Source organism: Scleropages formosus, chromosome 9, assembly GCF_900964775.1.
Source record: "Scleropages formosus chromosome 9, fSclFor1.1, whole genome shotgun sequence".
NCBI lineage: Eukaryota > Metazoa > Chordata > Actinopteri > Osteoglossiformes > Osteoglossidae > Scleropages > Scleropages formosus.
Window position 1 is genome coordinate 23893358 of NC_041814.1, and position 14456 is coordinate 23907813.

At 47.8% G+C, this 14456-nt stretch overlaps 1 protein-coding gene across 6 annotated transcripts; it reads right to left on the minus strand.

Annotated features, from left to right (window-relative positions):
- Positions 1 to 1065: 1065 nt before the first annotated feature.
- Positions 1066 to 13931, minus strand: xkr9 (XK, Kell blood group complex subunit-related family, member 9). 6 transcript variants are annotated; one of them, XM_029254982.1, is made up of 4 exons: positions 13905 to 13931; positions 4256 to 4825; positions 2424 to 2632; positions 1066 to 1827 (listed from the first exon to the last, which is right to left on the minus strand). In XM_029254982.1, exons 2-4 carry the CDS (start codon positions 4606 to 4608, stop codon positions 1187 to 1189), a joined length of 1203 nt encoding a protein of 400 aa, XP_029110815.1. In that variant the 5' UTR covers positions 4609 to 4825; positions 13905 to 13931; the 3' UTR covers positions 1066 to 1186. The 6 variants fall into 6 exon arrangements, with proteins under 6 accessions (XP_029110815.1, XP_029110814.1, XP_029110813.1 ...); XM_029254981.1 differs by lacking the exon at positions 13905 to 13931 and adding an exon at positions 6939 to 7002; XM_029254980.1 differs by lacking the exon at positions 13905 to 13931 and adding an exon at positions 6206 to 6493 and having other exon boundaries at positions 4256 to 4822.
- Positions 13932 to 14456: the final 525 nt, after the last annotated feature.

Consider the following 14456-nt stretch of genomic DNA (forward strand, 5'->3'; position numbering starts at 1 on the left):
GTCCTACTACTGGTCTGCAGCACTGTCTTCAGCTGCTCTCACTGTTATTGATTATATTTTTTGGTCCTCCTGGCAAGTCGATTAATATCATCCTTAATTTGGCTGATGCCGTCATCATCGATGTCACACAGCATCAGGCTCCGCACAGGAGGGCCGGTAGCATAGTGGTTAGGGTTACTGCCTTTAGATCCAAAAGGTTGCAGGTTTGATCCCCCCCTACAGTTGTTGTTCCCCGGAGCTAGGTACTTACTGTAAAATTACTCAGCTGTATAAATGGGTGAATAGTTGTTAGTTGCCGTGGAGAAAAGCATCGGCTAGATCTATAACACTGGGATGTTTTGTATTATACAGGCTGTCCATAAACTCCTTGATCATAGTAGATACTGTGATCACGAGCAGGTTTTCCTCGAACCGTTCATTGCGGTATCTGCACCTTTTTCACTCCGGTGGCAAAGTGAAAGCAGTTGGAGCCTTTGCCCTCGTCTCATTGGAAACCGATGCTCTGCCGCCGCTTCTTCCCGTTTCCAGAAATGGGCTCATCCACAACCGCATTAACTTCACACCAGGTGGACTCTTTCTATACTTTGCTCAGAGCCGTTGCTCAGCACATACCAGAAATTTAACACCTGCAAACCAAACAAGGCCTCGTCTTTCTTAGGAATGGACGCCACCTGTAATTAGCAGGTGCTAAAGGTCTACAGGCATATGAATCATACAGTCCGTATCTCTCCACCCTCTATCCATCTATGTGTCTATCTATCCACCCAACCACCCAGTTCCTACTTTCCTACCTATGGGGTTTGGTATTTCATTCTATTCACTTGGCGAATAAGGTGTGTGGGCTGATAACACTGCAAAGTGTTCATTGGAAATTGCTTTGGAGGAAAACACCTGCTAAATATTAACACTGTCTACAACTGCTTGTCCCGAGCGGGGTCACGGCGAGCTGGAGCCTAACCCGGCAACACAGGGCGCAAGGCTGAACGGGGAGGGGACGCACCCTGGAAGGGATGCCAGTCCGCCGCAAGGCACCCCAAGCGGGACTCGAACCCCAGACCCACCACAGGGCAGGTCCCCTGGTCTGCTAAATAAATAGATGGAAATGTAAATTGTGTTGCGAGTGTTGTGTCCTGAAATCCTACATCCTCGGTCACAGCGATCCCCATAAACCCATCAGAAGAAGGTGTCAATGCTGTAAAAATGCCTGCATTCGTCGCTTTGCCTCCAGATCCTTCTTCCCCTCGTTTCTCAGCCCGTCCACCTCGTCGGCCACCGGCGCCTCCGTCTTACGGTGCAAGAACTTATAGAAGAGGCAGAGGAGCAGCAAGCCCAGAATGGTGCTGGTGAATATCACCCCGGCGACCGGCCAGAAAAAGTCGGACTTTGCAGCTCCAGGTTCCAGGCAGAAGAACATCACGGGGATTAGAAGGTTCTGTGTGGCACAGGCGACGTAGTAGACCAACATCTGCAGCTTACTGTTCTGTCCCTTAATGTTGAAGAATGTGAAAATGAGTATAACCCCAACCACAGCCCTGTACAACTTCTCCAGGTGCTTGGACGTGCAGAAGTCCGTCTCCTCTCTGTAGGTCCATATCACGCCAAGCAACCAGACGAAAGCCAAGGCGAAGACGTAGTAGGTGTGGAGCACCACCAGCAGGCTGAGGGCGAGCACGCGGCCGCTCACGGTCAGCAGCTTGTAGGACAGGTACACCACGGTGGGCAGACCCCAGGGCATCTCGCTGACGTCCGGAAGGGATCTGCGGAAGCACCTGCGGTAGTCAACAGTCGACCAGGCGATGTTGAAGAAAGAGCCGGTGATGCAGACGTCTGGCAGGGAAAACAGGTAGAAAGTTTATACCTAAAGCAGGACATGGCGTGATGGTTAAAGAAGTAGACGGGCTCCTAGGAGAGGAACCTATGAGACCCATTAGACCCTTGAGCAGGTACTTAAAATTACTTCATTAACTTGAGCTGTGCCTCGCAAATCCTGTCCTGCACGTCTGGATGTGGGTTCAAATGTTGCTGCGACTGTGTGGAGTTCTTCTCGCATCCTCCTCAATCTCACGCGACTTTCCACCAGGTGCTCTGGTTTCCTCACACGGTCAAACAATACGAGATTTAGGTGGACTGATCGCTCTAAATTGCCCTTGGTGTGAGAACATGTGAGTTGATGACTGTGTGTATGTGAGAGAGAGAGAGAGAGAGAGAGAGAGAGAGAGAGAGAGAGAGAGAGAGAGAGAGAGAGAGAGAGAGATTGTCCTGTAATGGATTGGCATCCTATCCAAGGTGTTCCCTGCCTCACACCCTCTGCTTCCAGGTTAGACTCTGGCCCACCGCAATCCTGCACTGGATAAGCTGTTACCGAAGATCCATCAATTAATTAATGACTAAAGACAAGCAAAGACAGGGGTACATGGACTCACACTGGATGACGGAGCGGTGGTCGTGACCCAGTATGATGTAGAGCTGCAGGATGAGTTGGGGGGTGCTCTCCAGGAAGGTCTCGAACAGCCGCAGCATGCTCAGATCAGTGGCCTTGGCGAACAGGTCACGGTGGAGCTCGGTGTCGTCCCTCACCGAGGGGCTGCAAACCCACACCGTTCGTACAGCTTTCCTCAGCAGCCGGTAATACCTACAGGAGGACAGGAAGGACACCTCAGCTTGCAGGTCTCCTGTGGCTTGACGTTAAATATTTTACATCTTATTACTCCCGATTCATTCGGCTGACGTTCTTCTCCAAAGTATCTCACAAGGTTAAGTTTGTATACGAAGATTTTACGGTGATTTACCCACCGGAAGGAAATTGGTAGTGCAGTGCAGCGGTTAGCGCTACTGCCTTTGGACCCAAAAGTCTCAGGTTTGAATCCCAGCCACGGTACCCTTAAGCAAGGTACTTGCCCTGAAATTACTCCAGTAAAAATTACCAGCTGTCAAAAGGGTAAATAACCGTAGGCAGACGAACAGTGTAAGTTGCTCTGGAGAAAAGTGCGATTCATGCAGCTGGGTACTTTTTTTTTTTTTTTTTTTTTTACTGGAGCAGCTCAGGCTAAGTACCTTGAATAAAGGTAGTACAGAAGGAGAGCAGATTCGAACCTGGGGCTTTTCACGAGCTGTAACAATCATACTGCCTGCTGCTCGCTTACTTACTGGGACCAGTTAATGACAACAGTGAACACAAACAGTGAGTAAACACTGACCGAAGCTGGTCTCCTAGAGGGTAGACGTAGAGTATTTATGTTTTATGAATACTGTAACGACCCGCGTTACTGTTTAAATGTAGATAGTTGCATTATGGGAAATAATGTTAAATGGTGTGTAACCGCTGGGGCCACTTCGGGGGGAAATGGTGGCTTGCCTGTGTCTGCCACTGTGTTGGGAGAGCTTAGGGGCGCTAAGGCAGGTTGGCTGTAGGTGCAGGGTCTGGGGGGGGGGTCCTCGGACCGAGAGCATTATTCCCTTTGTGTTGGTGTTCAAATAAACCGTTCGTTATGAACGCTGTCTCCGCGTCCTTCTTCGCCCCATCCAAACCCACGGCGCTGCTCGTCACAATACACTCCAAGTGATTTATTGCACTATTAGCACTGAGATAAAGACAAAAACAACACGGGTGCGACCGCTAAGTTCCTCACGGCACAGCTAATTTACTAACCGTACTTCCTCCTGATACTTCGGCTTATGAAAATAAACCAAATTTCCGCTAAACGGCAAAGCCAAGGACGGTTTGTCGAGCCGAGCCAAGAGAGAGGATTAATAACTTGTACGTGCTTTAGGGGAAATTAATCTAATTTAGCGAGGGGCAAGTTCCAGAACATTCCATACCCACAACAGTGGAAAACAATCCTTGACAGCATCCAGCCAGCGACTGAGGTGCGAACCGGTACCTTGACCACGCGCGAATACACTGTTACCTGAAGGAGTCTGGATGCCATAAAAGGATCCAGGGGCGTAGATGGTAATGTACTGCGCAAAGTTCTGCAGAACCTACTTTCCTCCTTTTTTTACCACGTTTCATCATAGCCAGATTAACCCTCCACTCCGTCACCCTTTCTTTTTCCACTTTGCTCACATCCACTAAGCACACACTCCTTAAACAGCTGACAAGTTCCAGGGCTTCACTGAATTTTTTCCCATAACAAATTATCTTTTTCCCTCCCCCATGACAAATAATGGCTATAGACCCTTTGTTATCCAACAGCGAGGAGAGCACAGATCCAGGGTTCTCAAAGATCATGTGTGAACCCGTTTCTGGAAGTACCTGATAAAGATGCCCAGCTGCAGGAGGTGCAGCACGACAGCGGACCTTCTGGACAGCTGATCGGCAGAGTCCGCTTTGTCCGCGCGTTCCACGGCGTCGGCGGAGTCCGCCGTGTCGGCGCGGACCGCCCTGTCGGCAGAGTCCGCTACGCCGCCATCGTCGCAGAACCAGGCGTAGCTGAAAATCTGCGCGCATGCCAGTCCGCAAAGCACGAACAAGAGTGTGAGCGTGCACCAGGCCACGCGCCCATCTTCAAAGTACTGCACCGCCACCCATAAATCGGTGCCGACGTCCGTGACGTAAATGACAATCCCGAAAACTGTGGTGATGCACCTCCGCTTTGTGAAGCCCATGTTCGCAAGTGATGCGCTTCCCAGCCTGCGCTCGCCGGTACCGCTAGGCCACTTTTCTGGGGTCGCTGGTGCTCGACATTTTTACGTCGTTTCCGTGGAGTCGAGGCTCTCGGTCATGGTGGGTGTCGGTGGTCCAGGTCAGGAGCGCAGCAGTAAGCAGCCGTTCACCTTTTTGCGTCGGGCGTCGGGTCCTCATCCGTCCAGTGCATCAAATCTGCTGTGAAAACAAAATTAGGCATCGTGAGTTCGACTAATCAAACACGTACAAAACAAGCGAAAGCCCGCATTCGGCTGGGTGTTATAATTCACCATGATTTACCCGACTCCTGTCTTGAGAGTGAATGAGTTTTAGTTTGTATCCAAAGCTAGTTACAATTATTAAAATTACAACTGACAATGATCAAAATTATGTGATTTCACTTTGACAGCTGTAATCACTAATGAAGACACATCATTTACTCTTCAGCCGATGTCTTTACCCAAAGGCTGCAGGTCCGAATCCCACCTCCAGCACCCATGAGGAGGCTATTTGTCCATATATATATAGATACATACAGTGTATATTTGCATTTATTTGTTTAGCAGACACTTTTCTGCAAAGCAATGTCCACTGAACTCTATGTAGTGTTATGAGCCCACACACCTTATTCACCGCGGTGACTTACATTGCTAGATACACTACTTACACTGGGTCACTCATCCATACATCAGTGGAACACACACACACACACACACACACACTATGGGTGAACCTGAACAGCATCTTTTTGGAGTGTGGGAGGAAACCAGAGCACCCAAAGACATACACTGCTAAATACGCTACTTAGACTAGGTCACGCATCCTTACATCAGTGGAACACACTCCCTCTCTCTGTCAATCACACACCATGGGTGAACCTGAACAGCATGTCTTCGGAGTGCGGGAAGAAACCAGAGCACCCGGAGGAAACTCACACAGACTGAGCAGGGATCGAAGCCATGTCCTCTGGCACCACCCAGGCGCTGTGAGACAGCAGCGCTACTCGCTGTGCCCCCGTGTGTGTGAGTGTGTGTGTGTACTGTATATAAAGACACTGGTGGTGTTGCGCTTCAGAATTGTTTCTCTCACTGGAGGCTTGGCGCTATTTTACAGACGTTTCATCCCACTCACTTCCACAATGTTTTCACCTCGTTTCTAACGCTCCTGCTGATCGATAAAGGTATAGGTGGGGAAACACAGTGTGAACAGCATGTCCGTGGGATCAACTGGTCAACACTAAGCCCTGGAGAAGAGTTCGAGTCCCCGGTGTGACCCACTTCGGGTCACACTTCACCTTCACCCTGTGCTCGAGGCTCCTGCAGGCGGGGCGCTGGGTTCGGACCCGCGTCTTTTCTGAACACAACAAGTGCGGCTCTAATAACCACTGCGCCACCTGCTCCAGTGCGGGGCTCCGTTGGGGTTGGGGGTGTAGCGCCAATCATCATGCCGTCGGGATCCGTTCGCCAACAACCTTCTCTTCTCTGCGTCCGCGATGCGCCTCCCCGGCGCTCCCACAACCTTCGTCCTCTTCCACACACGGTGCGCAGCCCGCACCTCCCCGCGCTTCCGCGCACTCACCGCATCGCGTCCACGTCACGTGCCGTTCTCCCTCTCTCGAGCCCGAGGCCGGGCCTCCTCGCGACGCAGCGCACCGGCCGGGCCGCATCCCGGCACCGCAGCGCGCTCAGCCCGGTCGCGGTCGCGCGTCACACCGCCCAGCGCAAACGTGCAGTGACTGACAGACAGACGCGGCACCGGCGTCGCCCTCGCGCTATGTAACCGCGCACCGAAACAGCCAGTAACACTCCCCTTAGCCTTAGGGTGTGGCGCTGAACTTTGACAGCGCTGTACAGCTGGCACTCTGACTCTCCGATCAGCCGTATCTGTGTGTGTGTGTGTGTGTGTGTGTGAACGAACGCGTGACAGAATGGAATGCGTGCACATACCGAAGGACCGCATTTTTCACATATTTTTCACGCAAAAAACGTGTGCGATATAGAACGTGCACGTGTCCAACACAGCATCTCTAATCTAATGTCGATCTGTATGTGTGTGTGTTTGTGCGTGACTTTTTTCCGTGGAAAGTGCCAAGTGTCGAAACAGTACTCATAAGTTCTACAATAAGTTATATTAGTTTTATATTAAATATACAATACAGTATACTGTATGTAAGTATATGCATATATAATAGTAAGTCATATAACTTACTACATACTTATATAACTGCTTAATGAATAAATGTACATGTAAACGTGTCGTTGTGAGGATGAATTTACTCCATTATGGCTTTATTGTCATTCAAGTCGCTTACATTTTTATGATCGGTCATGTGCAGCGGTTGATGAAATGACGGCCGTTGTCCACCTGGGGGCGGTGTTGGGTTTTAACACTGGCTGAAAGACACACACACACACACACACACACACACACACACACACACACACACCCGGAACCGCTCGTCCCATACGGGGTCGCGGGGAGCCGGAGCCTAACCCGGCAGCATAGAGCGTGGGGCCGGAGGGGGAGGGGACACACCCAGGACGGGACGCCAGTCCGTCGCAAGGCACCCCAAGCGGGACTCGAACCCCAGACCCACTGGAGAGCAGGACCCGGTCCAACCCACTGCGCCCCCTAGGGGCTGACAGACTCCCTTGGCAAAATATAAAGAAAGGAACAAATAAACATTTCTTTGTCACAGTCAGGGATGTTCACCCTTATGTTATTTTTTGGGAAAAAAAAAACAGTTTTGTAAAGTTAAGCAACATAACTTCTTCTTGTGATAAAGTGTTCTATAAATAAATTAAGAAGTGAAGATGTCAGTGGGAAGGTCTGGGGTTCGAGTACTGCTGAGGGTGCCTTGTGATGGAGTGGCATCCCTTCCTGGGTGTGTCCCCTCCCCCTCCAGCTTTGCGCCCTGTGTTCTCGGGTTAGGCTTCGGTTTGCCGCGACCCTGCTCAGGGCAAGCGGTTGTAGCCATTGTGTGTGTGTGTGTGTGTGTGTGTGTGAGTGTGTGTGTGGGAGAGATGTCAGTGCAAAGGGGACTTACCTGCCTGCAGCTCAAAATCTACAAGGGTGGAGCACAGGTTAATGTGCTGTGTACCATGTTAGTTGCCTTGTTTGTCTGTCAGATTCCATTTGGGAGACAAGTGGTTTCAGACAATGTGTGTGTGTGTGTGTGTGTGTGCACGTGCAAAGAACTGTTGCCATGAAACAAAGGATTGCACCTTATTTTTTTTAAAAAGGAGCAAACAAATGTATGGTGCTGAGGTGTGAGGTCACTTCTGGAATTTACCTAGGGAGTTGGGAGTGAATGAAATGAGGAAGAGCTTTGATTCCCTGATGGGTTCATCACATTATTTGCACTGAGGGTTAGATCCCTTTCTGTTGCTTCCAAAGGACCTTCTCTACTTGGGCCACAATACAGCATTGCAGACGAAAGGGGGCCAACTGGAATCTGACACGCAAACATGGTACGCAGCGCATTAACCTGTGCTCCACCCTCAAAGCACCTGTGATGATACAGAGGCCTCTTTGCCATAATCATTTTCATGCTCTCATTTAATTTTTCTTCCAGCCCCTGCATAAGTCATGTGAATAAGCCATAAACATCACCATGTGTCCCATATGTATAACCTCCTGAACCCCAGCTATTCATTTTCGTCCACTCTGGAGAACATGTGTTTTTCAGTATTTCTCCCATACCATACATGCAGCAATGCTGATTCCTAGTACATATTATATGCTATACTTTTAACCGATAACATGTTTGGGGTTGGTCTTGGCTTCTTAGAAAAGCTAAGAATGGAATACACTACAGTATCTAACCCTGTTCTGGACCTTAGGATGATAATGTTTTAAAATACATTCTGTCAATTATTGGACGTATTTTTGCTCAACTGTGCCACACTAACCCAGAGCTTTTCCTCCCAAGGCAAAGAAAGGTTGATGGGATTGGAGCAGAGTTAGAGTGGTAGAGTTAGAGCAGGTGGCACAGTGAGTAGTGCTGTTGTCTCACAGCACCTGGGTGGTGCAAGAGGATGTGGGTTTGATCCCCGCTCAGCCTGTGTGGAGTTTGCATGTTGCCTGGGTGCTCTGGTTTCCTCCCAAAGACATGCTGTTCAGGTTCACCCATAGTGTGTGAGTGACAGAGAGAGTGTGTTCCACTCATGTATGGATGAGTGACCCAGTGTAAGGAGTGTATCTAGCAGTGTAAGTCACCACGGTGAATAAGGTGTGTGGGCTGATAACACTACATAGTGTTCATTGGAAGTTGCTTTGGAGAAAAGTGTCTCCTAAATAAATAAATGTAGATGTTAGTCCTAACAGCTGCATCAAGAACAACATAGATGATGATAATAATAAATAACATTAACTGACAATTCCACCTTTTTCCCATCAAGGAGGAGTTATTTAAATGTCTCTGGGTCTGTGTGGCGCCATGTGGTGAATTGTACACACATCCCAAACACAAAGCTCCACATCTTTCTTTGCTTTTATTAGTTTTATGAACGGCGCTCAGCTTTAAACCCAGAATGTAAAATTAAGGTGGATGAATATAGCCCCCGATTCCGTTTCCCCCGGGCGTTGCGGTTAAGGCCGCCGCCCTGCCGCCTCAGGGCCCCCGGTTCGGCTCTCCTCGCTTGCTGTGGCTCCCAGTGCCCTGCACCGCTCCAGTAAAATACCGCACAGTATAGCTGTGTAAAGCTCGATCCAGCTGAGTGACTTGTTAAATAGGTGACTTAATATTATTTTATGGTAAACACCTGGTCCGGATTACATGAACATTTCATTTTTAATACAGCTGCGGCAAATGAAACTCGAAGACCGAGCAAGCGGGGCTCAGGACGGAGTTTCCTTTTCATACAAGGTGACGGGTCAGGTGTGCTGGGTAATAAACGGGACTTTACACCGGCTGGGTTCATTGACAGCGCGGGACACCACCTTCGGCTCTTCTTCTGGGCATTGTTTTTGGAGCAAATCTGTATCTGTCCTTTGTTTCCATGGCAATTTGAAATAGGTCAAGTGTGCCGAATCTGCGGCGCATTCCGGAACAACCCCCTCCCACCCCGGACTAGAAAGGAACAGCGTGATCTTGTACGTCTCTTTGAATTGCTTCTGCATTTTAACACTTAATCGTGCTGCATTGCCTGGCAAACCTCTAACATGCGTATTTGTGCCGGTGTTCATGGATCTACCCTATCCTACTCACCCAGTTTTAAATTTACATTACATTATTTATTTAGCAGACCCTTTTTTCCAGTGAATTCTATGCAGTGTTATCAGCCCACACACCTTATTCGCTGCAGTGACTTACACTGCTAGATACACTACTTACACTGGGTCACTCATACATACATTAGTGAAACACACACACTCTCTCTGTCACTCATACACTATGGGGGAACCTGAACAGCATGTCTTTGGACTGTGGGAGGAAACCAGAGTACCCAAAAGGAAACCCACACAGATACAGGGAGAACATGTAAACTCCACACAGACTGAGCGAGAATCGAACCCACATCCTCTGGCCTCTGGCACCACCCAGGAGTGTCTGAGACAGAGGCACTACTGTAGCTAATACTTTTGTCCAGAGCAACTTACAATGTTAAGGTACTTATGACCCTTTACCCATTCATACAGGTGGAGCAATTTAAGGTAAGTACCTTGCTCAAGGGTACTACAGCTGAAGATAGGATTTCAACCTGTGACCTTTGGGTCCAAAGGCAGCAGTTCTAACCACTACCCAACCAGGTGTTACATATAAGATTCAAGAGTTTATTATCATATGTACAGTAAACAGTTTGTTACACCATACAATGAAATTCTTACTCTGTGAATCCTCCCAGCAGCCTAAGACATAAAATATAAATTGTAAGGACATAAAGAAAGAAAACACAAGACGTAAGTTACAAATTTACAAAATTACAAAGCAAATTACAAAATTATAAAGCAAACATTTACACTTATTCATCTAGCTGACACTTTTTTCCAAAGCAACTTATAGTGTTATAATTAATAATTATATAAATTATATATTTTTTAATTAATAATAATTAGCATATAAATAATAATATAATTAATAATAATAAAGTTACAAATAAAACTCCTCTTTTCTCCTATAACAGTCCTCATGCTTAACTCTCGGGTCATTCCTATTAAAGGAAACGAAACATTCTTCAGCTTCGGGTCTTTTAATAAGGTCTTCGTTTTTCATATGAAACATCTGAGTGTCGCTTCAGAATAAAAATCGGGCCACATTTCTGCTTACAGTCTGACCTATATCACGTGCTGAAAGAAGAGTCGTCTGAACAGTAAAAAAAAAGGGGGGATCCACTGTGAAATGTTTCCAGTTTGACGTTTCTAACACTGAATAATACATGACTGCAACTGTTAAAATTGTCAAGGGATTCCTCAAGGTTTCACTGTTGCATGAAATATTTCGGAAGTAACGCTTTTCTCCAAAGCAGCTTACAGCGTTAAGTTACTGCGTCACTTTCCCATTTATACAGCCGGCTCATTTTGAGCTGTTCAGGGTAAGCACCTTGTTTTCGGGTGGAATTCAAACTTGAGTCCTAACCACTACGCCACCTGCTGCTGTGAAGGTCTTACAATGACTTTACAGCGTTATTCAGACTTCTGTGGGATCCTGCGATTGGTCACACCAGAGGACCAATCAAATGCAAGAACTTCTATAGCACATGGCGTTCTAGGATGTCCCACTTGTGTACCCTACCCAGCAGGCATTGCTGCAGATGTGTCCCTAATAGTGTTACACTGTGTACTGGGACTCGAACCCACTTGGGGTGCCTTGCGACGGACTGACGTCCCGTCCTGGGTGTGTCCCCTCCCTCTCCGGCCTTACGCCCTGTGTTGCCGGGTAGGCTCCGGCTCCCCGTGACCCCGTATGGGACAAGCGGTTCTGAAAATGTGTGTGTGTGTGTGTGTGTGTACTGGGACTGTCCAGAATTTTCTGGAACTTTTGGGTTAAAGGTCTTGGCACTTTCCATCGCCCTTGATCACAACAAGACTAGAATTTAATGAAAAGCATAAAACAGCTGTTTCACATTCCCTTTCTAAACATGTAGTAGCATCTAATTGTGGAGTTTGGGAGCCTGCACCTTAACCGCTTCTCCACCTGCATATATGTGCTTTAATCAGACCCCCAGCAGAGGAACCAAGGAATCCAAAGTATCTGAGATGAACCTCCCTTGTAAGCGAGCCTCGCCTTGATGCACCACAATGGGAGGTGCAGCGCATGTGGAAAAAAAAATAAATAAATAAATAAATTCCCTCATTGTTACTTTTTTAACTATAACTGTACAGTGGTGTCTGTGGAAAACAAAAGACTCTCACATGGTCTTGAAAGTCATTTTGACTCTCTCCAAGTCGGCATTCTGCTTCCTGGCAGTTTCCGGCTGATTAAGTCGTGCTGCGGAGAAACGGGCGCCCCGCTCAGGGTTAGCGCCCCGGGTGCGAGCTTCTCTGCATTAGCAAACTGATAAATTGCTCTACCTGGACTTGCGCAGAAACACGCTGGAAAAAAAGGCAATTAGGGTGATAGTATTAGAGAACAAAAGCACTTGGCCCATTTGGAGGCGCAGTAATTGGCTGCGGAGGTTTGCATTAATTCCTTTTAATTGCCTTTTCATTAATACTAACCCCAGGTGCAGGCCTGCAGAAGCAGAATAAAGCCTCAGAGAAATTAATGTTAACTAAGCAGTTATTAAAGTACCTGCCTGCAGATCCGCACATTCAGAAATCGCAGTGATATTAATTTGTTACTAATTCAAGAGAGGAACTGGGACAAAGTTTTTTTTTTTTCTTGTTCTGATGATTTATTCTTCTGCCGAACTTTGATGATTATGTTACTGATTTAAAGCTGCCTTCCAGAGTAAACGTCCCTCCTCCAGAACCAAGGCAACGATAACTGCATGCGGTAGATGTGACTGTGATCAGGACATCTGCTTCAGTTTTGCTAAAGCAGAGGCCACAATATTAAAACCAGTCCTGCTGCTGGATCTGCAGATTTACGTTTATTTATTTAGCAGACACTTTTCTCCAAAGCGACTTCCACTGAACTCTGTGTAGTGTTACCAGCCCACATCTTATTCACCAAGGTGACATACACTGCTAGATACACTACTTGCAATGGGTCACTCATTCATACATCAGTGGAACACACACACTCTCTCTCTCTGTCACTCACACACTATGGGTGAACCTCAACAGCATGTCTTGGGACTGTGGGAGGAAACCAGAGCACCCAGAGGAAACCCACGCATACACGGGGAGAACATGTAAACTCCACACAGACTGAGCGGGGATCAAACCCACGTCCTGTCACACCACCCAGGCCTGTGAGACAGCAGCGCTACTTGCTGTGCCACCATGATACATTATACGTTATATAACTTGCATAAATGGAGAGGTACTTGACAATTTACTTTAATATTTCGGTTACTTCAGGTGTGTGTGGTGGTGCAGTGGGTTTGACTGGGTCCCGCTCTCTAGTGGGTCTGGGGTTTGAGTCTCGCTTGGGTTGCCCTGCGACGGACTGGTATCCCATCCTGGGTGTGTCCTCTCCCCCGCCAGCCTTATGCCCTGTGTTGCCGGGTTAGGCTCCGGTTTGCAGCGACCCTGCTTGGGACAAGCAGTTTCTACAATGTGTGTGTTTCACAGTTACTTTGCTGCTATTTAAGTGGTCTAGTAAAATTTACAGTGATTTATCCAGCTGTACAACAAAATACTTATTCACCTTTTATGCACCGAGTTATTCTTACTGTATCAGTTCAGGGTAAGTACCATGCGTACTACAGCACGAGTAATGAATCAAATCAGGAACCTTCAGATTAGAAAGCAATGAGCCTAAACATTACATTACATATTACCCCTAAATTCACACAATTTCTGAAGTACAATCCCTGATCTGAGAGAGCAGGAAGCACACAGAACAGAGCACATACGCACACACACGCACACACATTCATGCAATGGTGACTGACAACCACAAAGACAGTTGGAAAGCGCATGAGTGGAACGGCCTATGAATCCGTCACCGGATCTACTCCCCGATACCTACAAGACCTGATCATCTGCTACACCCCAACCAGACTGCTGCACTGCTCCACCTCTGCCCCCTTGGTGGTCCCACGTACAAAAAGTCCAAAAAAAATCCCAGAGGTTTTCAGTTCTGACTCCAGTGTGGTGGAATGATCTCCCCCTCTCACTGCAAACTGCTGAATCCTGCTCTACATTTAAGAAGAGTCCCAAAACTCACCTCTTTCGGACTCACTTCTCCCCTGATCTCATAAGCGCGCAATAAATGTGTTAAGTGTTTATGTTTCACACACACACGCACACACACACACACATTTTCTGAACCGCTTGTCCCACGGGGTCACGGGGAACTGGAGCCTAACCCGGCAACTCAGGGCGTGAGGCTGGAGGGGGAGGGGACACACCCAGGATGGGACACCAGTCCATCACAAGGCACCCCAAGCAGGACTCAAACCCCAGACCTGCTAGAGAGCAGGCACAATCCAAACCCACGATGCCACCGCGTCCCCCACTAACTATGTTCAATTTTTGTAATAATTTGTTTAGTAATGAAACACCTTTATGCAGTAACTCATGTGATGTACACTGGTTCATATAGTGGAGTGTGATAAATGGACTAATCTAGGATCACGTGTCTGCATCCCAATCCCTCCCTCTGTTGATGTAATCATGCACTCACTGCATCCCTTTTTTCTCTGAGATGTATGTCGCTTTGGAGAAAGTGTCTGCTAAACGAATAAATGTAAATTTAAACTTGGGAAGGGGGAGACGC